The 24520-nt window shown below is 34.9% G+C and overlaps 1 protein-coding gene across 1 annotated transcript; it reads right to left on the bottom strand.

Annotated features, from left to right (window-relative positions):
* Positions 1-643: 643 nt before the first annotated feature.
* LOC138714756 (lopap-like) lies at positions 644-18083 on the bottom strand. Its single transcript, XM_069846868.1, has 5 exons — positions 17927-18083; positions 12070-12203; positions 10806-10888; positions 2784-2879; positions 644-1172 (listed from the first exon to the last, which is right to left on the bottom strand). Exons 1-5 carry the CDS (start codon positions 18041-18043, stop codon positions 1012-1014), a joined length of 591 nt encoding a protein of 196 aa, XP_069702969.1. The 5' UTR covers positions 18044-18083; the 3' UTR covers positions 644-1011.
* Between the last annotated feature and the right edge of the window lie 6437 nt (positions 18084-24520).

Below are 24520 nucleotides of genomic sequence, written 5' to 3'. Positions count from 1 at the left end.
TGAGATGTTGATACAGCATCGTAAAATAACCTAATAAATAAATGTTAAAGAGATTTATTGCACGCACTGCTACAACCATATCAGGGCAGTGAATTTGAACAAAATTTTGTATTCCTTCCCCTTTTTACACACTGAGACAGAGAACGCGATGATATTCCACGGTGCCTCTGCACTGTGCTGTTGAAGGAAAGTTGTGATCACGTGACACACGGCAAGCAAAGCCATATTGCAAGACATCGCTCATTTGACAAACAAAAATATTTCTTCATTGTTCGATCATTTCGCAAAACACTTGCAAATCAAGTTACTCATAATCCAAGGTTTTCTTGTAATTCCATTGTAAATGCGTGTACAGATTTACCGTATTTGCTCGAATACCACGCTCACTTTTTTTTCCAAATATAAAGTAAAATATTTGGGTGTACAGCCTATTCGAAATTAAGTTGGCAACATTGCCTGATTTTCCTCCCGTGCAACTCCTAAGGTAATAACACATCATCAAATTACTACAATACTGCTGATTTCTCATGAGGCCAGCATCTGTCAGTAGAAGAGAGTTGTGGCAATGTCGTATTTGAAATTCTAGTCTGAATTTGAGGAGGAGATTATAAGGAAAGTTATGTCGTTGAATCATGATTACAAGTAATGCAAAGTAAATTTATTATGGCTCTTAAAGATGGCTCTTACATGTGACAGAGTCTTAATTCTATTAATACACATAATGATTCTCCTCAACATGATGCAGTAGCAAAATTTCGAATGCTAACTGGCCATGACTGTTTAGCAACACAGCTGCTTAAAATTGATATTTTTAGTTCGCCAAAATGCATCCTGTGTAACCTAGAAGACTCTTTGATCAATCAAGAACATTCACGAAAATGTCCAGCTTTGGCATCAAACCTTTTGGATTCGGACTCAAGTTATACTGGGAAGCTAGAAGGCAAATGGAGAACTTCCAAGTGCCTGGGCAATAAATACTACTACTGCTACTACTACTGTATTATGGTAATATCACAAGCTTATGGTGTTGTCTCGGGCAGGATCAGGACAATTTGTCTGCACCTCCAGCTCGTACTGACTTCGATTCACTCCAATTCTTGCAAGAATCGCGTCTATTTCGGGCAGGGCATCCTCATCTAATGTCTTCTGTCGGCTATAAATTTTGGAACTGACTGTGAATTGCAAAGGAAAGAAAACATGAAATATTACTTTACAAGTAAATTTGTTTGTAATTAACCCAGATCAGAAAATAACTGACATGAACATAACAGTTATTTTCTCATTAAACATTTTACATATTTCATAACAATTGAATTCCTTTATCATGGCAGTGGCGTATACTGGTTAAAGGGTTTGGGCTACCGCTGACCCTATTATTACACAAAATATATCTAACAATTACTTTAATTTCAATTACTATGGTAAAATTAATAATACAAAATTATTACATTATGTTATATTATAAACTTTTTCTTTTGTAATTTCCTTGGGCTACCGCCGATAGCCCGCAAAATACGCCCCTGTATCATGGTCGAGCAAAATTACCGTTTATAATTTATAGGAGTGTGGCATAAGTACTGACACATTTCAAATTGTAACTTTTCTTGTTTATAATTATACCATGCACACCAAGTTTTAATGTTAAAAAGAATCATGACAGTTTTGTTCATTTTCATCTTTGGGGCTATCATTGATGACAGTATCAAGTGCATTGACATAGTACGTCTGTTTCTTCCGCCAGTACAAGTTAGTCATTCGACAACTGAAGGACTGTTTCAAGTATAAATATATTATGGAACATTCAGATACTAACCTTCATGACAGAGTTTCTATATTAAAGTTACATTCAGTTGTTTACCATAAGTTCTGCTCTCTTCTTCTACAAGATATGTAAATATATGCTTGACAAAAATGTGGATACAAAATAAACTCCTTCAAAAGTGTACTTCAAACACTGTTGTGTGTGGGAAATAGTGTCTGTTGTGTCAATGAGTGTGAAGAAGCAGCCATTATAAAATACCTGTATTGCGAAAAGATGCTGTGTTGTGAACATTTTTTAGTGACCTGCATTATCATGTGTGAACATAACAGGTGAGTTTACCCTAAATATTATCCATTTCAGCCACCGGCATGGCTCAGTCGGTTAAGGCGCTTGCCTGCCGGTCTGAAGTTGTGTTAGGATGCAGGTACCATCCCCGCTTGGCTGATTACCTGGTTGGGTTTTTTCCGAGGTTTTCCCCAACCGTAATGTGAATGCAAGGTAATCTATGGCGAATCCTTAGCCTTATCTCGCTATCACAAATCTCATTGACGCTAAATAGCCTGGTAGTTGATTCAGCGTAGTTAAATAACCAAGTAATATAAAAATATATCCATTTCGTCTTAAATACAAATGTGAACATATTCCACTTCTATATTTCTAACAGGGGTGGAAGAAAGTAGTTTCTTCGCCTCTACTGCTCTCTGCATGTAGATTATGAGCAAGCTGCGCGCAAGAACGACATGAAATCAGATTTTTATAATTTCTGTATTTTTACAAATTTGCAATTCTGAAACTAGAGACCCTCACCATCATTTTCAGAGACCTTAAATCAGTCTACATTAACACTTCCAGTCAAATCCATTGTGCCCTACTATAACCCTCCTTTGTGAGAAAGTGGATGAAAAAACATTGAATTTTTTTTATCTTCGTAGGTCAGTTGTGATAACGTCATTGATATATCTGTGTTATTAATGTACGAATGGTGTTTCTTAGTGTGCTTTAAATTGTTGCTGGTACTTACCAATAATTATATTTTCTGCGACTTCTAAGCACACCCACCTCAACGCATAGCGAGTGTAGTCAATTTCCACGGTCCATGAAGTTATTTCATACACGTCTGAAAAAGGGAGTACGGTAGTATATTTGCTACAAAATGTTTATTACATCTATAGAAGTATAATTGTTAAGTAGGGCCGAATTATCTGGTCTAGCTTAGCATGTGATGTTTGCTGACAACATAAAGTCCACTGTAATCAACTGCCGTCTATTCAGTTTTTGTTTTTCATGAGAAATGAGGGGTACTTTGATCAGTGTTCATTATAGATGCCTGTTGCAAGTAGTCAATATATACTGCAGGGTTGTGTCTTCTGCAACTGGTACTGATGATTTTAATTTACTTCTTTTGTGGTTTATGGATGGGCAGTACCTGTAGAAGAATGTGTTCCAGATCTTCATCATGATTATTACACCACAGACAAGTAGAATTATCAGAAATGTGAAATGTGTGTGGGTACAACGGTGTGACAATGTGACCTCTTCTGGCTCTTGTTAAAAATGTTTGAATATGTCTGGGCAAATTTTTGTACATTTCCAGGTCATTTGGTTTCTTTTGTACAGACTAAAATTTTTCGTTTGTCAGAAGAGAGCCAATTGTTGATCCATAGGTTTACAAATTAAGACTTGACTAAAGCAAAAGCACTGGATAGAGATATCACTTGACGAGCTCTTGGTTCCAAATATGTTGCCTATTTTGCAATGTTATCGACTTTCTTGTTTCCAGGTATACCACAATGACTAGGTATCCATTGAAATCTTATTTCCTTTTCGAGTTTTTTTTTTAGTTTACTTAGTTGTTTCTGAATTAGAATAACTCTATGTGCGTATAGGTTTGGTTCATATTTAATTATATTAAATATAATCTCTTTAGAGTCAGTAAGTATGCAATTAGATTTTTGAGAAATATGAGTAACACACTTAAACGCAGCATCAGTAGCTAGCAATTCAGTTTCAAGACTGGAGGAGGATGAACATAGTATGAAATAACTATCTTGATATTTTGGAATATGTTACTCTCCTCCCGATGTCCCATTATTAGGATTTACACATCCATCTTTATAAATTTGAAGGTGATCTTTATATGTGCTGCATAGTAGTTCCATGCATCTATCTTAAGAATGATTTCCTGGAATTTGTATGCTGTGTTCTGGAATCACCCATTTTCATAGAGGAATTTCGTTCACAACTATAGTTTTAGCAATGAGTGTGTCTGTGATATATATATTGGTATTTCTTCTTTGTTTATTCTATATAAATTACACAACATATTATCTGACAGTTTGAAGAACATCTGGATGAGGTTTGCAATTTTAAATGCATTTTTAGATTCTTTTGTAATACATAGTGTCTGATTGGTTGAATATTACATTCAAATTCTAGGGCAACAGTTGATGTGGTTTTTGGTACTCCTAGGCATAATCTTAAGGTTGAGTTTTGAAGTACAGAAATTTTTTGTAGATGAGTTGCTGATGCTACTCCCCATATTTTACATCCATAGATCAATTTTGATCATTTATAAGCATTATAAAACAGACGCATTGTCGTGATATCTGATCCCCATTCCTTATTAGCTATGATCTTCAAGAGATTTAATCATGATAGACACTGCGAAGCACGATTGGTTAAATGGGTTTTCCATAAAAGTTTTTCATCAAAAATTAATCCTAGGATCTTAGGAGTTGGATTGTACTGAATTTCTTGATTATTCATATAAATGTGAGGTTTATAGTTTTTTAAGCTATATCTTCTTCTGAAGACAGTATATTCAGTTTTTGATTGTGAGATAGATTCCATTTAGATGCCCAGTTACTGATATTATTTACAGCTGTTTGTATAATTCTTAATGATTGATTTGGATCTTTGTTTGTAGCCCATATCATAACATCATCTGCATAGATACTTATTTTTACCTCATGGAACAACATCAGGTAAGTCATGTAACATTATTTTGAATGAATTTGGGCTTAAAACAGAACCCTGAGGTATACCACCTGTAATTTTTTTGGATAAAGATAAATGATTATTTACTGAGGTTTGAATTGTTCTTTCATTAAGAAAAGAATGTAGAAATCTTACCATTCTGCCTTTGATACCAAGTTTCATAGATTGTAATAAAATGATCTGTGTGGAGTATTATCAAAAGCGGATTCAAAGTCTATCATTACAGCTAATGTGATCTTCTTTTGCGTGAAACCTTTATAAATTTCTTGAGCAAAATATAATAGAGCTTCAGTTGTGCCACATGATGGTCTAAAGCCAAACTGATATGGGCTTAAAAGATTGAAAGTTTCAAGTCTCCAGGTTAATATTCTGTGAACAATGCGTTTCAGTACGTAATTTAGTAATGCAGGATGTTAAAGATGGAAGTAAATCCCGAAAAGACAAAGTATATGATTATGTCTCGTGACGGGAATATTGTACGAAATGGAAATATAAATATTGGAGATTTATCCTTCGAAGAGGTGGAAAAATTCAAATATCTTGGAGCAACAGTAACAAATGTAAATGACACTCGGGAGGAAATTAAACGCAGAATAAATATGGGAAATGCGTGTTATTATTCGGTTGAGAAGCTCTTATCATCCAGTCTGCTGTCCAAAAATCTGAAAGTTAGAATTTATAAAACAGTTATATTACCGGCTCTTCTATATGGCTGTGAAACTTGGACTCTCACTCTGAGAGAGGAACATAGGTTAAGGGTGTTTGAGAATAAGGTGCTTAGGAAAATATTTGGGGCTAAGCGGGATGAAGTTACAGGAGAATGGAGAAAGTTACACAACACAGAACTGCACGCATTGTATTCTTCACCTGACATAATTAGGAACTTGAAATCCAGACGTTTGAGATGGGCAGGGCATGTAGCACGTATGGGCGAATCCAGAAATGCATATAGAGTGTTAGTTGGGAGACCGGAGGGAAAAAGACCTTTAGGGAGGCCGAGACGTAGATGGGAGGATAATATTAAAATGGATTTGAGGGAGGTGGGGTATGATGATAGAGACTGGCTTAATCTTGCACAGGATAGGGACCGATGGCGGGCTTATGTGAGGGCGGCAATGAACCTTCGGGTTCCTTAAAAGCCATTTGTAAGTAAGTAAGTAAGTAAGGATGTTAAAGATATCAGTCTATATGATTTAGGGTCCATTTTGTCCTTACCTGGTTTGAGAATAGAAATTACAATTGCATTTTTCCAAGTTTTAGGATAAAAGCCTGTTTTCCAAATATTATTGAAGAGATGGAGAATTTCTTGCCTAATTTTATCAGAGGAATTTAATGACATGGTGTTATGGATTTCATTTTCTCCTATAGCAGAACTGTGTAGCTCTGATATTGCCGAGATTATTTCTTCAGTGGTAAAAGCATTATCTGTTATATCATTATGATGAAAATTACTTGTAAAATATTGTTCTTCTTTGTTGATATATTTATGCCATGATGAATTATTGGTCAGCCTTTGGGCATAGTGTGAATTTAAGAGTTCTGCCTTCTTATCATTTTCTGTTATTATTGTTTGATTACTATCTTTAAGATGAGTGATGTGTTCATAATTCTTGCCTTCTATGGTTTAAATCTTTTCCATACTGTTGTAGACTGAGTATTTGGGTTTAAGGACCCAAAAAATTGCTGCCAGCGTGTTCTTTCGGCTTCATGAATACTTCTTCTGAGAATTGCTCTTGCTTTATTTTATTTTATTTTGTCATCAACAGACTGTCCTCGTTTTCATCCATTGTTCCTGAGCAGATTGCTGTTATTTTCTAGTGTAATTTAAATCATTATTGCACCAGATGTTCATAGGTGTACAAGATTGTTGTCTGATAGTGGGAATAGACTGTTTTGCTGCAGTTATGATGATATCAGTAATTTCTGAAGTTCTGGAACCAATAGTTTTTTGAGACACTGTTGTTGCATCATTAAAATTGTTAAATCTTGTAGTTTCATTATTGAACTTACACCAGTTTGCGGACATTATTTTCCATTTTGTTTTAGGTAGCATATTATCTGGCGAATTATTTGTAGAGAATGAAAATGTAATATAAACAGGAAGATGATCACTTGACAGATCTTCATCAACACTCCATTTTTTTAAATTATCATGTATGTTTTATGAGCAGAAAGAGAGATCTAGAGTACTTTTAGATCCTGTACTTGCACACTGATATGTTGCTGTTTTGTTGTCATTAAGTAAAATGATGTCATTATTCAGTAACCATTTGTAGATTATGTTTCCATATTGATTTGAAGGTCCATTATTCCATATGTGATGTTTACTGTTAAAGTCACCAACTATGATAATTTGTGATCAGATGGGATCAATTCTTCTATATCGTCCATGACTAGGTTTAGGCCTGGAGGTGTATATACTGTGACAGCTGCCTCGGGAATCGATCACGTGTCCCACAGAAGGGAGGGCAGGAGGCGCGATAGATGAGGCGAGCTCTGCGGGGCACTGAGCGCGACATGGAGAGGAGACGGGAGACGACAACACGCTGCACCGCGGCAGAAAGGGGGAAGGAAAGCAACTGCGATTGAGGGGAGAAATCCAGAGAAGTCTCGAGAAGCGCCATCCTCTCGGCATCTGTAGAAATTTCCAGAGTCGAAGGTTCGCAAAGTGTGGTTTAATTAATAAAAGCAAGCAGGCTTCGAAGAGAGCCAGTTCAGTTCAGAACAGCGAGTCAGTCTTGTCAAGCAGCAGTGGACGAGCAAGGAAGCCAGCCTTCGAGACCTGGGTTCGACTGTGGAAGCGACCCGGCAAGTGCGGTGTATCTGGAAGTCTTGAGTTCGAGGGCAGTGGACTGTCTCTGGAAGTCTTGGGTTCGAACTGAGAACTGACAGTTTTGTGTTGTAAATAGTGCTTTGTGAACATTAGTTGAGATTAGCAGTACATTGTTGTCCTCAATAATCCAACTGAATTGTCATTGTCGTCTGTGGAGTGCAATAACGAATACTGTGTTGCTATGTGGAGTGAAATACCCATTGTTGACGGGAGCGTTTAAATTCAGAAATGTAGAAAGCCATTATTAAAGTTAAAAGTAAAACTAACATTATTGTTTTGAAATTAAAGTCACAATACATTGACAAGTGAAAGTGAAATGTTATTTTGAAGTAATAATTTTGTCCTAATGTATTCAATTTGGCCTTCAAATTGTTGTTTAGATTCAATTACATGAATGGAGTTGTGGATCATGGTAACAATACCTCCACCTCCTCTATCTTCACGAAACAGATTAAAAATTTTGTAGTCAGCAAATTTGTAAAATTTTAAAATATCAGCAATCTGAAAAGATTCTTGTTTGCATATTTATTATAGAAGGCTTTTTGTCTTGAACTTCTTGCTTTAATAAATCCATTTTGTTTCTTAAAGATCTAGAGTTGCATTTTAAAATATTTAGAGTGTCTATATCTTGTTCGTTAATGTTGTATTTTCGTTTTAATTCTCGGTCTTTAAATGTACTACCCAATGAGACATGGAATTTATTCTTTTTAGCCTCATTTTTTTATATTACAGAGAATGGATTTTGCTTGTGCATTGGACTGACACCATACTTCAATCCTTTTGGTATTATATTTGCCTCTTTGTCTCATCATTTGGTTCTTTTCAATATTAAACTTGGCTCTGATTGACTGGACGGTGTGACTTTTAGTGTTCCAAATAAGTACTTCAGTACGGTTCTTGGCATCTCTCAGTGCAGACCCTACAATAACAAAAGAGAAAGTTTGATTATCAATATACTTATTTTATTTGAGGACAAATATGCCAATAAATAATCATTGTTCTAACATGTAGTGTACTAATCTATGTTGTCACAGAGCATTCAGTTCGAAGTTATTGCTTCAAATTTATATCTCAGACTAGAATGAAGAGCAGAAGATTAGAAATCCCTCTCAAGTAGTAAATATTCTAAATCATCCTGTAACTAATATTATTTGCAACCAGTTTTCAGTAAGCGAATTTTCATTTTATACGCTCGTTTTCAGGATCAAATTTAACATTTGTACGAGTATTTGTCACATGCAAACGAAAGCTCTTAATTAATTTAACATGGTTGGACAAATCGTTGCAGAACATAGTAAAAAAAGTGACTGAAATCAACAACTTAACCCGAATTAAATATGGTTAATGCTTGGTTGTTATTATATTTGTCTACTTCAAAGTCCCTTAAAAAATGCATTTGAAAGTGGATATACTTAAACAGAAACTCACTAATTTGACAGAACTTTTAATCTTCATCATCAAATTGCATCCAAGGTATAGGCCGAGTGGCCTGTTCAGATCTCAATAGCTGCCAAGAAGTGTTTTCATCTGTTCTTCTTCTGTGTGGTGTATACTTTACAATTTGGATTGGTAGCCTGTTCCTAGCCATGCGTTTTACATGTTGGATTGAATTTTCAACTGTATTGAGTAACTGGTTTAACATTGAATTCTGTAGAACTGCCTCATTGATTTTATAATCGGGACTACAGCTTGGAAACGAGAAACAAGAGGACGATGTTAATAATCATATTAATTTAGGACAACTAGAATGAAAGACACTTTGACAGGTAAGGCATTTAACTCCGCTAGTAATTTTGTTCTTACATCGTTTTCACACAGCAGACGCGCTTGATTACCTCCATCCATAGGACTGGTTGGCCAAGGACTAGTGTAACAAAACACAACCGTTCACCCCGACAATCACAGAGAGATTGTAGTAGGAGTAGGAGTAGTAATGTTAATGTAAGTAAATGTGGTGATGGCACCATATACAGAAATGTCAGGGCCATCACTACATGTAGACAGATGTAACAGCTGTTGACAGTAAATATTCATATTCATATTATACTTTCAATCTCGTGTGTTTTTGTACTTGAGTTCACCCGAATGTGTTCTGTTGGCGATCCCCTTTATCTGAAGAAATCTGTTGCAAGACTAGTAATCTCAATTACTTACAAGTCTCAGACAAACTTTTAATAGAAAAGTAAAATATGAAAGCAAAAAAAAAAAAAGAAAGAAAAAAAAAACATTCTAGTAGCATTGTGAATCTGGAAAAATGACATTCTAATAGCATGACATAAATTGTAGCACCTTTTTTTTATCCATGACCGACCACCATTTAATGCTGACGATGTGGTAATAATAAGTAGATCGACAGTAGACCTACAGAGAACTCCACTCCAGTTAGTCGAAGAAGGGGAGAAATTAGGGCTAAGCCTTAATCAAAGGAAAACTAAATATATGATAGCAACTAGAAATAAAAAATAAATGGGGAAACTCTAAAGACATAACAATTGGAGAATATAATTTTGAAAGAGTTTCGAATTTGAAATATCTCGGATCAATAATTACTGAAGATAATAACACCTCTGAGGAGATAAAAGAAAGATTGAAAGAAGGGAATAGATGTTATTGGGCACTTCTCCAATCAATGAGATCTAGTCACCTCTCGAAGGCAGGAAAAATAAAGATATACAGAACTGTGTTGAGACCAATTGTCACCTATGCATCGGAAACCTGGTCTATGCTTAAGGAAGACGAAAATAGAATCGCTATTTGGGAGAGAAAAATTCTAAGAAGAATATATGGACCAAAATTAGTAAACAGAGAATGGAGATTGCAATACAATAGCGAGTTGTATGAGTTGTGTGGTAAACCATCAATAGTGGGGGAAATAAAAAGCTCAAGATTAAAATGGCTGGGCCATGTGGAAAGAAGAGAAGAGAACTCTTTACTACACAGGATATATAGAGGAAACCCAGGAGGAAGAAGACGCACAGGGAGACCTAGAAAGACATGGATGAAAGATGTGGAGGAGGATATGAAGGAACTGGGGATCCGAACGTGGAGGAGGCGGGCCCGGGACAGGAATGATTGGGCTTCACTTGTTAGGTAGGCTCTAGTCCTACAAGGGCTGTAATGCCACAGATGATGATGATGATGACCACCATTTAAAGTATCATTTTATTGTTTAATAGGACAATAGCATTGATAAAAAATAAATATGATACTTACTTCCCCCCAAAGCGAGGTTCAGAGTTAGGTTACTTATGTCTGTCAGATTTAGCACTTGAGATCTGTGTTCATACACTCCTGAGCTGTAAATAAATAAAGAAGATTTTATAGTATTATCCGTTCAAGGCGAGTGAGGACCCAGCGGATCTGTGAACTAAACTGTTTACCTGCTGTTGTTGTGAATACATTTGTGTTCCTTCTCAGTTGGCCTGCACACTAGGATGTATCGAAAAGAAATCAGAACTTCAAAACATAAGGGTGTACAAAAGTTGTCTTGTAGTCTCTACTATAACCAGTAAAGAACTAGGTCTCTGATTACATTTTTCACTGAGCCACAGGAGGTCTAAAGATTATCGTATAGGCCTACTTAGAGTAACATTTTTATTTATTTATTTTTTTTATATTTCTTCGGTGCAAGGTCAATGGCGCTCAAGTCACTTCATTTCTACAATTTTTAGTGTCTGAAAAGCTATTAAGAAGAAAAACTTAAGTTTTCATTTGGTCTTGCTGACTTGTATCTGGGTGGAATGCAAGCCATAATATAATAAAATGATCATTTTGCCTTAAGTCTTATTTTCTAACATTTTGTCTGTATTAACAGTTTATGTAGACATATGCCCATCAATATATGATGTACTGGAGAAATATATAGTAGAAAGAAAATGGTTTTTCTTGTACAAAAGCAATAAAGGTAAATGAATGTTTTAATAGGAGTATTTTCTGTAAGTATTTCTATTTTTAATATAAAATAGGCAAATTTACTCGTTCTATAGATTAGAATCAAACTAAAGTCATGATTTTAGTGACTGATATTATTTACTTCATACAACTGGTTCCTTATGTATTATTTTCTTCTACTGCAATAAAATTCTTAATTTCTCTTCATTCTGGGTGTGACAAACTATTGTGTCTGTATGGAAACATTAAACATTATTACAGTGAATTATGTTCAAAGTGTAATTACTGTATAATATTGATAATGATAGTTAGCCTATACTCTTTTGTGTTACGGGTATAAATGCTCTATATTGTGTTCAATGACATATATTATTTATAACAAGATGCGCAGTTCAAAAAGTTGCTATACTTCGCAAAGTTAATACTAGTTCCATTTAAAAATATTATCGAAAACTTCATGAGCGATCCAAAAAAAGTTAATATGCACAGAGTTATGTCAATAAATATAGTAAATGGTTATAAACATGAATATTTTAATGAATTTAATGAAAACTTCTGGTGTGAGCGCACCTTTACTTGGGCTTACCTGACATTGAAGTCATATGCATCATCTCTAACCAAGCCCTCAGGGGTAAGAGAAGCAATGGAGTATCCACAAGTTGCATTGGCATTATCCAATTCAGTTTTGAAGTGATATATTTCGTACCAAGTACCTAGCAACTGTAATAAAATAATATAGTCAGACATAATGATATAGGCCTATACATCTTGATTACACAACTTTTAACACTATATCATTTCGGAATATAAAGTGTATATAAAGTGGAGCAGAAATGTCTCCCTATTTTCAACTGTACATATTGAAGTCAAATATCAAACAGTAATATCAATTTATTCCTTATGGTAGGCTATGTCATTTTATCCTTCAGTTCAGTTCCACAATTCATTTGTTTCGTGCATGCATATTAATTCATTGTTATCGTGCACATGTGACTGAAGCAGTATTTGTGTTATCTTTAGCATTAAGACAAACAAATCCAGTAATTGTGCTTTCCGCATAGTTCAGTAAACACGGAATGGTGCACTGCACAACATTGTGCATACATTGTGGACACAAAGAAGTTTTACTCACCCGGTTGAGGATTAGCCACTGTCATCTGACACATGGCCATCTCCTACGTGGAGAGCCTCAGCCAGAGTGTGATATATGCCATATTCCTCTTACATTGGAACATTTTTTATTGCATTGTAGAAAATATGACTGTGTTCGTCGGCAATATGGAATTCAGCCGACTCTACGTGATGCTCTTGGAAATGATTTTAATTGTACAAATGCAGTTCTGAGATTTTTATCGAGTACTGGACTTGACAGGGTTATTTATTTTTTATTGACTCTTTTCACCTATCCTCCGGATTCTTTTCATCCGGAGGTTACATATGTTATTTAGTTGTTTTTTAACAAACTCAACATTCGGACCTTTTATATCTGAGTATTTTAGAAATACGCCAGATAATTTATTTCTGGTAGCATTTGTTTTATTATTTTATTGTTTCTTTTTAAATACTAGTTAGGGTCTGAGAACTGCTCACTTTTATGATTTTAATGCATCACCTTGTTGAAACTGCATTTGTGAACCTCTGTGAAGAATTTTAGATAAGGATGCAAATAGCCATAGTCGCTGACGCGCCCTTTTTAAACCCTACAAGCTAACTAACTACATTGTGGAACATTATTTTAAGACTGGCGAATCTGTTGTAATAATACATTGTGCTTTGTGTTCCTACCCGCAAGGCCATAAGATCGCGGATTGCGTCATTTCGGAATACGGCTTCAGTACTAAAACAGAAACCCCCAGGTGACCAAGATCAGTGCGATCTCCACAGAACATTGCAATTGTTCCTCAAGCAATCGTAAGGAGTCCACAACGTGCACCAGCTTTGCATACACATAATCACAACCTTAGGAGAATTTTGCAACAGGATCTTAACTTTCATCCATACAAAATGGTAATGGTACACGAACTTAAAGATGGTGGTATGGGAAATTGTCTGAGATTTGCTAAGCAGCTTCTTGAAATCCTGTCCAACAATATTGTTCTGTTAATGTCAGACGAAGCACGTTTTCATTCGTTCGGAAGTGTAAATAAACAACTTTCGGTATTGGACAGAAGAAAATCCGAAAGAGATCAACATGCAACCACTTCATAGTGACGTGTCCCTGTCTGGTGTGGTGTCGCAACTTTTCCATGGCCATTGTTGTGTCGAATGTTTCGTTTCAAGCTTATTGCTGCATGCCATTGTTGTGTGAAATCTTTCGTTTCAATCTTATTGTTGCATGAATGAAAATTTGCATTTATCAGTCTAGTTCCTTGTCAATAGAGATGTGGACGGTACAGCAAAAGGTTCAGTGCATGCTCTGGTTTGCAGAACTGAATTCAATTATGCGTGTTCAGCAGCGCATACGGAGGGAATGGAATGTGGATCCTCCTACATGCAAATCCATTTACGAGTGGGATAGAACTCTACGAGATAATGAAAGCTTGATTTCAAAGACAGGGAAACATTCTAGAAAGCATGTGGCCGAAATGACTGTGGATCAGGTGCGTGAATCATTTGCTAGAAGTCCACGTAAATCAATTAGGCAGGCTAGTAGGAAACTGTAGATTCCTCGTTCAAGAGTTCACAAGATTCTACGGAAAAGTCTCTATATGCATGCTTACAAACTTCAGCTCCTTCATCAACTCAAATGAGATGATTGTCGCAAGAGAGCTAATTTCTGTGATGATATGATTCGATGTATCGATGAAAATCCCAGTATGTCGACTTGTTGCTATTCAGTGATGGAGCAACCGTTCACGCTTGCAGGAAGGTTAATCGTCATAATTGCCGCATATGGGGTTCTCAGAATCCCTACCGAGTGATTGAACATGAAAGGGACTCGCCAAAAGTCAATGTCTGGTTGGGAATGCACAAAAATGGAGTACAGTGAAACCTACCTTTGCGGTCACTTCATTTAAACGGCCACCTGACCCAAAGGCCAATTTTCCCTGGAACCAATTGGATTTTCCATAAGCTCAATACAAATTCTCTCTTTATTTAGCGGCCACCTCATGCGCCGGCCAGCGGCGGGGGTCAATTTGGATTGGAACCTTACTATAACAGCCACTGACCAACAAAAAATCTTTTCACGGATACTGTCTGACTTGTTTTTTCGATGGTTAGAGGACAGAAAGCAATATCACGAGGACAATAGCTAAGTGCACAACAGTACACCCTCCATATCTTGGGGTTAGTAAAGTTGGTTACAGCTTTATGACTCTTTTGTCACTTTCCACTCCGATCCTGCACAGCTATAAATTCTTACTCGTTTTTAAATTATGGAAACACGGACATTTTCTATAGAAAATGTCACAGTATGTTTTAGGTCAGTAGTTAACCATTCGAATTTTTTATTTTTTCTTGTCTTTCTATCTTTCTTTGTTTGGACTCGCTTTTACGAATTTTTATTCTTTTCATTCAGTTGATTCAGAGGAACTGTGAAGTTAGTTTGAGAAAGAAATCATGTCTAACAATAAATCTAGAGGGTGTTAAGTTTAGAGGTGAGAAAAAAAATGATTGAAGGAAGTGTGAAGGGAACATCTGCAAGAAAAATTGCAGAAATATTCAAATGTGGAAGGACATAAATAAACGGCATAATTAAGAATAAGGATGTAATATTAAAAGAATGGGAGAAAAATATGCGTGGTGGCCATAAAAGTAAGAGAGAATCTGTCTTTAGTAATGGTTCAAGTGTGTGAGGACGAAGAAATTGCCAGTAAGTGGGCCTATTATTCAAGAGAAAGCTCTTGAAATTACCAAAGAACTCAATGTAAGCAATTTTGTTGCTAGCAATGGGTGGTTAGAATAGAGTGCTTTAGAAAACGTCATAATATTGCTGTGTATGGTGACGGAGGTGACATTGCAACCAGTATTATTGAAGAATGGAAAAAATAGACTGCCTTCAATTCTTGCGGAATATGAACTCAGAGACATTTACAATGTTGATGAAGCAGGTTTTTTTTTTCAGGGCCTTCCCTAACAAAAAAAAAGTGTAAAGGGGGGGAAGTTGGCAAAAGACATAATAACCCTGCTCTTTTGCTGCATTGCTGCAGGAAAAAAAGAATCACTCTTAATGATAGGGAAATCATTGAAACCCAGATGTTTGAAAAATGTTGCTTATTGGGAGTGAAGAGGACTGCCAACAATAAAGCTTGGATGACATCATTTTTTGAGAATTAGCTATGTGATTTCAATTCCAAGATTAACCCACAAAATCGCAATGTGATCCGTTAAATTGGTGTTTCTTCCCCCAAATACATCACCCAGCTCCTTGATCAAGGTATTATCCAGTCATTTAAACTGAGGTACCTCAAGCGAATTTTGAAACGGCTAGTTGCAAGAATGGAAGAGGCTGACATTAATATGCACGATTGTTGTACGCTCACAGTACTAAAAACTCAATGAAATTCAGTATTTTCATGCTGATTCATAAAAAACCGCAACCTTAATCAAGCGGCCACTTGATAAAACGGCTATTTTACAAGGTAACTTCAGATGGCCGCTTTAGACAGGTTTCACTGGAATTGGCCCGTTTTCTTTATGGATCCTACAGTGACAGCAGTCACATACCTTGATATGCTGGAGAACTTTGTTATTCCGCAATTTCCGCCAGGTTTAACATTTCAGCAGGATGGTGCTCCACCACATTTCCATCGAAATGTTAAAACGTTTTTGGATGTAACTTTCCCAAGAAATTGGATTGGTAAGGGTAGGCCAACTTCCTGGCTGCCTAGATCCCCGGATTTAATTCCTTTGGATTTTTTTTACGTGGGGATTTATTAAAAATTTTGTGTACAGCAGAGAAGTTCGTAATTTGATTGATTTGAGACAGCATATCATTCAAGCAGTTCAGCTTATAACACCTAATCTGTTGGTGAACACCAGGCGAGAGGTTGAGTATCGTTTAGGTACCTGTTGAGCTGCAAATGATGCTCATGTTGAAGTGTAGGCCTACTACTGGAAATAAAAACTTTTTCATTTACTCTATATAATGCAGAAGAAATTTTTTTCATAAACCTTATCCAAGTTACGATATAAGCTGTTATTTCTGTATACTTTTAGTGTGGACATAGTCCATATTATATAAATCTGAAGTAAATTATTGAAACAGTAACTGAATATTAGATTGAAATAATATAGTGACAGGTCACATCATGTATGTATGTATGTATGCATGCATGTATGTATGTATGTATGTATGTATGTATGTATGTATGTATGTATGTATGTATGTATGTATGTAGGTATGTATTTATTTATTTATTCACACTGCAGTGGGTATATACCCGGTGGCAGTGGTAACTAATTACACTCAGTAATGACAATAATAAACTTATTAATTAAAAATACAATTAATAATAATACTAATAATTAATACTAACAATAATTAATAATAATAATAATAATAATAATAATAACAACAGGAAGTATATACAGAGTGGAAGTAATATAATGTGCAGTTTTAACAGGTTTTTCCTTGGCTAGAGTACAACAAAAAATTCTAATACCATATTAGTATTAAATGAATAGTTTTCTACAAATAATATTTTCCCTTAAGTAATAATAATAATAATAATAATAATAATAATAATAATAATAATAATAATAATAATAAATAATCGTAATAATCATGAAACTTTATTGCTAGAGCTAAGATACATATTGTTCTTTATATAATAATCATCATTATAAACCTATTACAATATTTTGTTTAATGGCTGCTCTCTCTCTCTCTCTCTCGCTCTCTTACATAAATCACTCTAGCACCCCCAGAAAGAGTAAGTTACATACTTATGCTGAGGAGGCATACCACATAATTTTAAGACATTTTATTAAATAACAAAATAAAAAGTAAAAAAGAAGAACATAGATATCACAATAATTGGAACTTTAAATTTTCTCTCTATACAGTATTTTTTTTTTTTTTTTTTTCAAGGGGCATTGGCAAATTGAATGTTTGGTAATTTAGCTATTATCTTATTACAAAGCCTTGGACCGAAGTTTCTACTGTGATTATACACTATAATAGTGGTATATTTAGACTCTGTCAAGCATATGTTGTCTGATATTTTGGTTTTATATTTATGTGAATAAAACTTAAATATATTTTTTTTATTTTTATATACGAAATTCAATAAGACATTGTTATAAATTTGATGGCTATCAAATACTTTACATACTGAATACAACAGTTGTGAAGGATAGTCAAGAGGTTTATTAAGACATATTTTACCTGTCAGAATGCACTGATAAATTCAGTGTGTAAATGTTTATAGTATATACCACAGTAAACAGCATGGAAGTCTCCTTGTTTGACTCAAGATTGACAACTGTTCGTTACTTACTTCTGTTACGTTGAATCCAGGTGGGCGAGTCACTTGTGGGCATGCTGTGAAAGTAGATTCAACTACCCCTGCACCACACCAACACAACAGCAGAGCCACCACCCATTTCGCGTACATGATGTTCGCAGATTGCAGCTGCTATGATTGCAGACTGAAAACTGTTCCTCTTTTATAGTTACCTTCTGATCAAGTTACAGATAGAGAACAATCCCCTTGACTTCTTGTGAGTTCAGAAAGATAACTGTATAGTTTCTTGGACTTAGCCAACATTATTTTAGAAAGAAGAAACAGATTAATTACTGGGTCACCTTGCTGCATACAGATATGCTCTTCCTGATAGATAACTTTTGAACCTTTGCATGACTTCTGCATCTTGTCTTCTTTTATTTCAAGAGGTTATGCATCATGTTGACTGCATCGATAAGAAATGTGCAGTTTGCAAACATCTGAAGTCTGTATGTAATGTTTTTGTTTTCTAATGCCAGGCGTTTGACAGTAAAGTCATTTGATCTCTTGCACTCCAATATTTTTCAAAGATATTATCATGGCCAGCCACTGAAGCACAGATTTTGAGGTGTTCCGAATCCATTTCTTGGTTTGTGTTGCACAATTGGCAGTTAGGGGACTGATATATTCAATTCTATGCAGGTGTTTGGCCAAACAATCATGGCCTGTTGCCAATCCAAATGCAGCTACAGACGATTTGCGTGGTAAATCGGGAATTAACTGTGGATTTTGATGCAGAGAGTTCTATTTTTTCCCTTGAGATTGTGTTATCAAATTTTGTTTGTTGAAGTCTAAGTATGTAGATTTAATAAATCTTTTCACAGAGTAATACGTAGATTTAGTAACAGGTCTGTAAGTAGCAGTGCTGCCCTTCTTTGCTAAAGCATCCGCATTCTCGTTTCCCAGGATTCCACAATGGGATGGTATCCATTGGAATAAAATTATTTTATTGAATGATATTAATTGAGAGAGCATTTTAGTTATTTCTGCTGTTTGAGATGAAGGTGTGTGTTTAGAGACTGTTGATAGAATAGCTGCTTTGGAGTCTGACAATATAACTGCATTTTTAAATTTATTGATGTGGCATAGAAGATTCCTGAGACTCACTTATTGCAATGATTTCTCCATCAAAACTTGTTGTTCCATATCCAAGAGATCTATAAAGTGAGAAGAGACAGCCAACACCTGCACCGGCACCTTGTTCTCTGGAGATCAAGGATCCGTCAGTGTACAAATGAAGCCAGTTTTGTGGAGGGTACCTAATATTAATTGTCTCTAAAGACAATTGTTTTAGTATTTCAGTGTTTACTTCTGATTTTAGTATTTCGTCTGTTAAATTTAGATTATATTCTATATTTAATAGAGTTAAAGGGTTTGGTTTAATTTGTAAGTTTTCTTTTAAATTCGGGATATTGATTTTCTGTTTTAATTCTTGAACAATAGATATGAAACTTTTTTGAGTTTTCAATCTACAGAGAGGACTGTATGAATGCCAATTGTTTCCTGGTAATCTAATAAATTTTTCATATTGAATCAGTGCTTTTTCTTCTATTGTAATTTTGATGCTGTTAATATTAGTGAGGACTCTCATAGAATCTATTGGAGTTGTTTTGATTCCACCAGTAATGAGTCTGAGAGCTTGGCTTTGAACATATTCTATTTCGTTTATGAAAGGTGAAGTAATGTAAAACACACACTAGATAAAGCATATGCAACATTTTTTTCCTCCAGTACTGTATCTTGTACAATAATGGAAATTAATATGTGCTATATGAAAAAAAAAAAAAATTACTATTTATATATTTTTCAAAATTCAGTTCACTGTGCAGTGATGAAGCGTTTCCCACATAACTCAAAAACTATCCAACATTCATTGATGAAATTTTTTGTGTGTATTTATGCATGTCATATCTACAATATCATGCAAGATCACTTCTCTGTATTTGATAGATTGTCTGATAAAAATAAATTCATTAAAAAAATGGTCAAATATCAATATTTTCTTCTAATATAAAATAAAAGAAATGTTATTTATAAAGAAATGTAGTTGAAAGAGCATGATACTGTAAACATGAGTTTCAGCGATAAAATAAAAGAGAGAGAACATGAAGAAGTTAATAAGTTTATGAGTTATGAGGGAAATGCTTCATCACTGCACAGTGAACTACCACCATTATGATTTTGAAAAAAATATATATATAATTAATTTTTTTAAATCGTAAAAATATTTTCTTCATATAGCAGAAGGACAGTGTTTTACATATACCAATTTTCATTATTGTACAAGATACAGTCATGGAGGAAAAAAAATGTTGAATATTTCCAAACATTTTACTGCTGTAAGCTGTACCTAACTCCTTAAATGCATTCTGAGGTCTTTATTTGGTTTAATCAGAATATCTCCTTATTACAGATGGTACTGGTAATACATTTTAAGCTTAATTGTTATTTCTGTGAGAAAAGCGAAAAAGAGATGTGATGTTGTAGTCCACAGAAGTACATTTCTAGAAGAGAAACCGAACATACAGTTGGCGGGAATTAGAAAAGAAAAGGGAGAAAAAATAATAATCTACTGCAGCTGACCCAGAAAAACATTTAGTACATGTTATGACGTCACACATATATCGCGTAGCTAACGAGAAAGACAGGCTACGGCGTGAATCAGAGTCACATGATTATCTCGGTCTACTCATGGCCATCGTGACAATCGCCTAATGTAAATGCACGTTCAAAGTTCTAACAAACGAAAGAATTGCTATATATTATACTCATATTAAATGTTGTTGTTTTCTAATGTCAGGGGTTTGAGAATAAAGTCATTTGACCTCTTGCACTCCAATATTTTTCAAAGATATTGTCATGGTCAGCCACTGAAGCACATATTTTGAGGTGTTCCGAATCCATTTTTTTTATTTGAATTGCACAATGAGCAGTAGGGGACTGATATATTCCAATTCTATGCAGGTGCTTGGCCAGACAGTCATGGCCTGTTGCCAATCTAAATGCAGCTACAGACGATGCATTTATATATAACCTTGTTTAATGTTGGTCATGTTATCAGAGTGCGAATTAAGATTTCTGATGAGGGAGGGATAGAATTCTAGATACAGAATACCATACATAAAATTATTTTTTATTATTATTACTATTATTATTATTATTATTATTATTATTATTATTATTATTATTATTATTATTGTAGTCAATGAAGCAATTTATCTTCTGTCCACAGAACTCTGTATTCTTTGATGTGGAAGGAAATGGCAAACCGCTGCATTGTCACCCTGGCTAGTAGGATGGGTCGTAGTTTGCATACCCATAGCATTGCCTAAGGGATATACCTGCCCTTGAGCAGTTCACTCTTCTTCTTCTTCTTCAACATGATTATTATTATTATTATTATATTATTATTATTTTATTATTATTATTATTATTATTATTATTATTATTATTATTATTATTGAAAGTTAGAATTTATAAAACAGTAATATTACCGGTTGTTCTGTATGATTGTGAAACTTGGACTCTCACTTTGAGAGAGGAACAGAGATTAAGGGTGTTTGAGAATAAGGTTCTTAGGAAAATATTTGGGGCTAAGCGGGATGAAGTTACAGGAGAATGGAGAAAGTTACACAACACAGAGCTGCACGCATTGTATTCTTCACCTGACATATTTAGGAACATAAAATCCAGATGTTTGAAATGGGCAGGACATGTAGTACGTATGGGCGAATCCAGAAATGCATATAGAGTGTTAGTTGGGAGGCCGGAGGGAAAAAGACCTTTGGGGAGGCCGAGACGTAGGCGGGAAGATAATATTAAAATGGATTTGAGGGAGGTGGGATATGATGGTAGAGACTGGATTAATCTTACTCAGGATAGGGACCAATGGCGGGCTTATGTGAGGGCGGCAATGAACCTCCGGGTTCCTTAAAAGCCAGTTAAGTAAGTATTATTATTATTATTGTTTTTATTAGTTGTGTTTATTATTAATTGTCATTATTGAGTGTAATTAGTTACCACTGCCACCAGGTATATATCCATTTGCAGTGTGAATAAATACATACATTATTAATTTTTGTTTTCATATTACTCCCCAAAGATAGAAAGAAATGTTTAACCACAATATGCATTGTTTATGAATGGAAAAAAATTCGCTCCGGCGCCAGGGATCGAACCTGGGACCCCCAGTTCTACACATTGAGCACTCTAACCACTGAGTTACGCCTAGGCATAATCACCAGCACTGACCGAATCTTTCTCTTTGGTACTTTCCCTTAAGGGGAGAGGATAGTAATTTTTAAAACTTTTTTCTTATTTGGTGTAAAATATTAATTTTTTGTATGTAGAGAGCTCATGGCTATAGCAACTCAAAAAAATATAAATATTTTGAATAAATTATTTGGGAGGCAGATTTGAAAAAAAAAAATGTACCCAATGCAGGATTTTACTAAACTCGATATATCTAAGCCATTTTTAAAGATAAATTCAAACACTATGTTACAATTTATTTGTAAAAGCACGCTTTACAAACTGTCTGTAACAGAAATTTGATATTAGTTCCTACATTTGTAAAATAAACAATTAAAATTTAATAACATTTTTTTTATTTTCTTTCTTGCAAACAGAGAGACTTATTTTTAAAATGAAATCAATTAGGGAAATTCCGTTACAGAGAAAAGTTTCCTAGTAGTCTAGAGAATGTGTATTCTAAATTTCATTCATATATCTTTAATAGTTCAAAAATTATATCGATTTTTGTCTGGCTATGTAGCGAAAAAAGTAAAGTTCCAGAAACAGCAATCAAAAGGGGGTGTGATTTAATAATCCAGAGCGCAGGAACTTAAAAAATGGCGTCTCAACATCCAATAATGGCACAGATACCCATACAATGTTATACAATGTATTACACACACATCACAGAGTATTTTAAAGAAAAATTTGGTTTGGAAAAAAAAATGAAGTTCCGGAAACAACAAACAAAAGGGCGGTGTGATTTAAAAATCCAGAGCGCAGGAAGTTTAAAAATGGCGTCTCAACAACTGATAAGGGCACAAATACCCACAAAATATTGTACAATGTATTCTACACATATCACAGAGTATTTTAAGGAAAAAAATTGTTTTTTGAAAATTTACTCATTTTTCACCAAAAAATACCATCCTCTTCCCTTAATGTACTCACTCCATATTCGACATATACAGTATATTAAGTCAATTGTCATCACACAAGCATCGCACTCTTTTGAGTGACTTTGGTGTCCGGAACTCAACAGTATATATGTAGTTAGCAAATAATCTACGTAAAGATTAATTTTTCTCCATTAATAACCAATGGTAACCATAATAGATAATTCTGTAGAACCAATTAATCTTTACGTACACAATATGCATACCACACATATTTTTTTTACATGTATAATGTTTTGAGATGGGCAGAGCATGTAGCATGTATGGGCGAATCTAGAAATGCATATAGAGTGTTAGTTGGGAGGTCGGAGAGAAAAAGATCTTTGGGGAGGCTGAGATGTAGATGGGTAGATAATGTGTTGTTGTTGTTGTTGTCTAGTGCCTTGCATTTAGCAATGAAGCCATTAGCAGTCGTGCTTTCCAATACTTTTGAACTGTAGTTTCTTCTGATCTTAATGCTTCACAGGTCTTCATTCATTTCTGCTGGATCGTTACACAGGACACATATGGGTGAAGCTGAGATACCTATTCTGTAGAGATGACTTGCTAGACAGTCATGATTTGTCAATAGTCTGAAGGCTGCAACTGCTGTTTTCCTCTGTCTCTGGGGGATTATATCTGGGTTGGAAAGTAGTGTAATCCATTTTTTGTCTTTAGCATTTGATTCTATTTCTTGTAGGTATGAATGAGAAAATTTTGTGGTGATCAAGCGTTTTATTGAGGAATATGAGAAATTAAATTTAGACTTTTGTTTAATTGTTGTGCCTTTCTTTGCAAGTGTGTCTGCGGTTTCATTCCCCATGACTCCACAGTGTGCTGGAATCCATTGGAGACGGACAATCTTATTAACTTTTTGGAGTTGTGTCAACATTTTGTAGCATTCCCTTATTTTTGTTGATATCTTTGTAGCATTTGAACATATTCCCTGAATTGCAGCTTTAGAATCTGAAAGAATTACTGTCTTGTTATATTTATTTAAGGGAATATTTAATAATTGTCGGAGAGCAATGTGTATAGCCTCTAGATAATATTAAAATGGATTTGAGAGAGGTGGGATATGATGATAGAGACTGGATTAATCGTGCTCAGGAAAGGGACCAATGGCGGGCTTATGTGAGGGCGGCAATGAACCTTCGGGTTCCTTAAAAGCCATAAGTAAGTAAGTGAATAATATGAATATGAAAACCTCCCCAGAATAATGATGTAACCAACAACCTCTAATTCATGGTTCAGGATAAAGGAAAAATAATTTCAGAGCCATATTTTATTGGGCCTATATTTACTAGTAGGACCGGACCATTTCGCTAATCAAGGATACAAGTTTATTCAGCTATTGGATGCATTAATTTATTGTTATAAATGAATGATTGAAAATTACTTTTTCCACCTAAATCGCATA

The sequence above is a fragment of the Periplaneta americana genome, chromosome 2 (genome assembly GCF_040183065.1).
Source record: "Periplaneta americana isolate PAMFEO1 chromosome 2, P.americana_PAMFEO1_priV1, whole genome shotgun sequence".
In the NCBI taxonomy this organism is placed as follows: domain Eukaryota; kingdom Metazoa; phylum Arthropoda; class Insecta; order Blattodea; family Blattidae; genus Periplaneta; species Periplaneta americana.
Note: the sequence above shows the minus strand (reverse complement) of the source record. Positions and strands in the feature narration are given on the sequence as shown.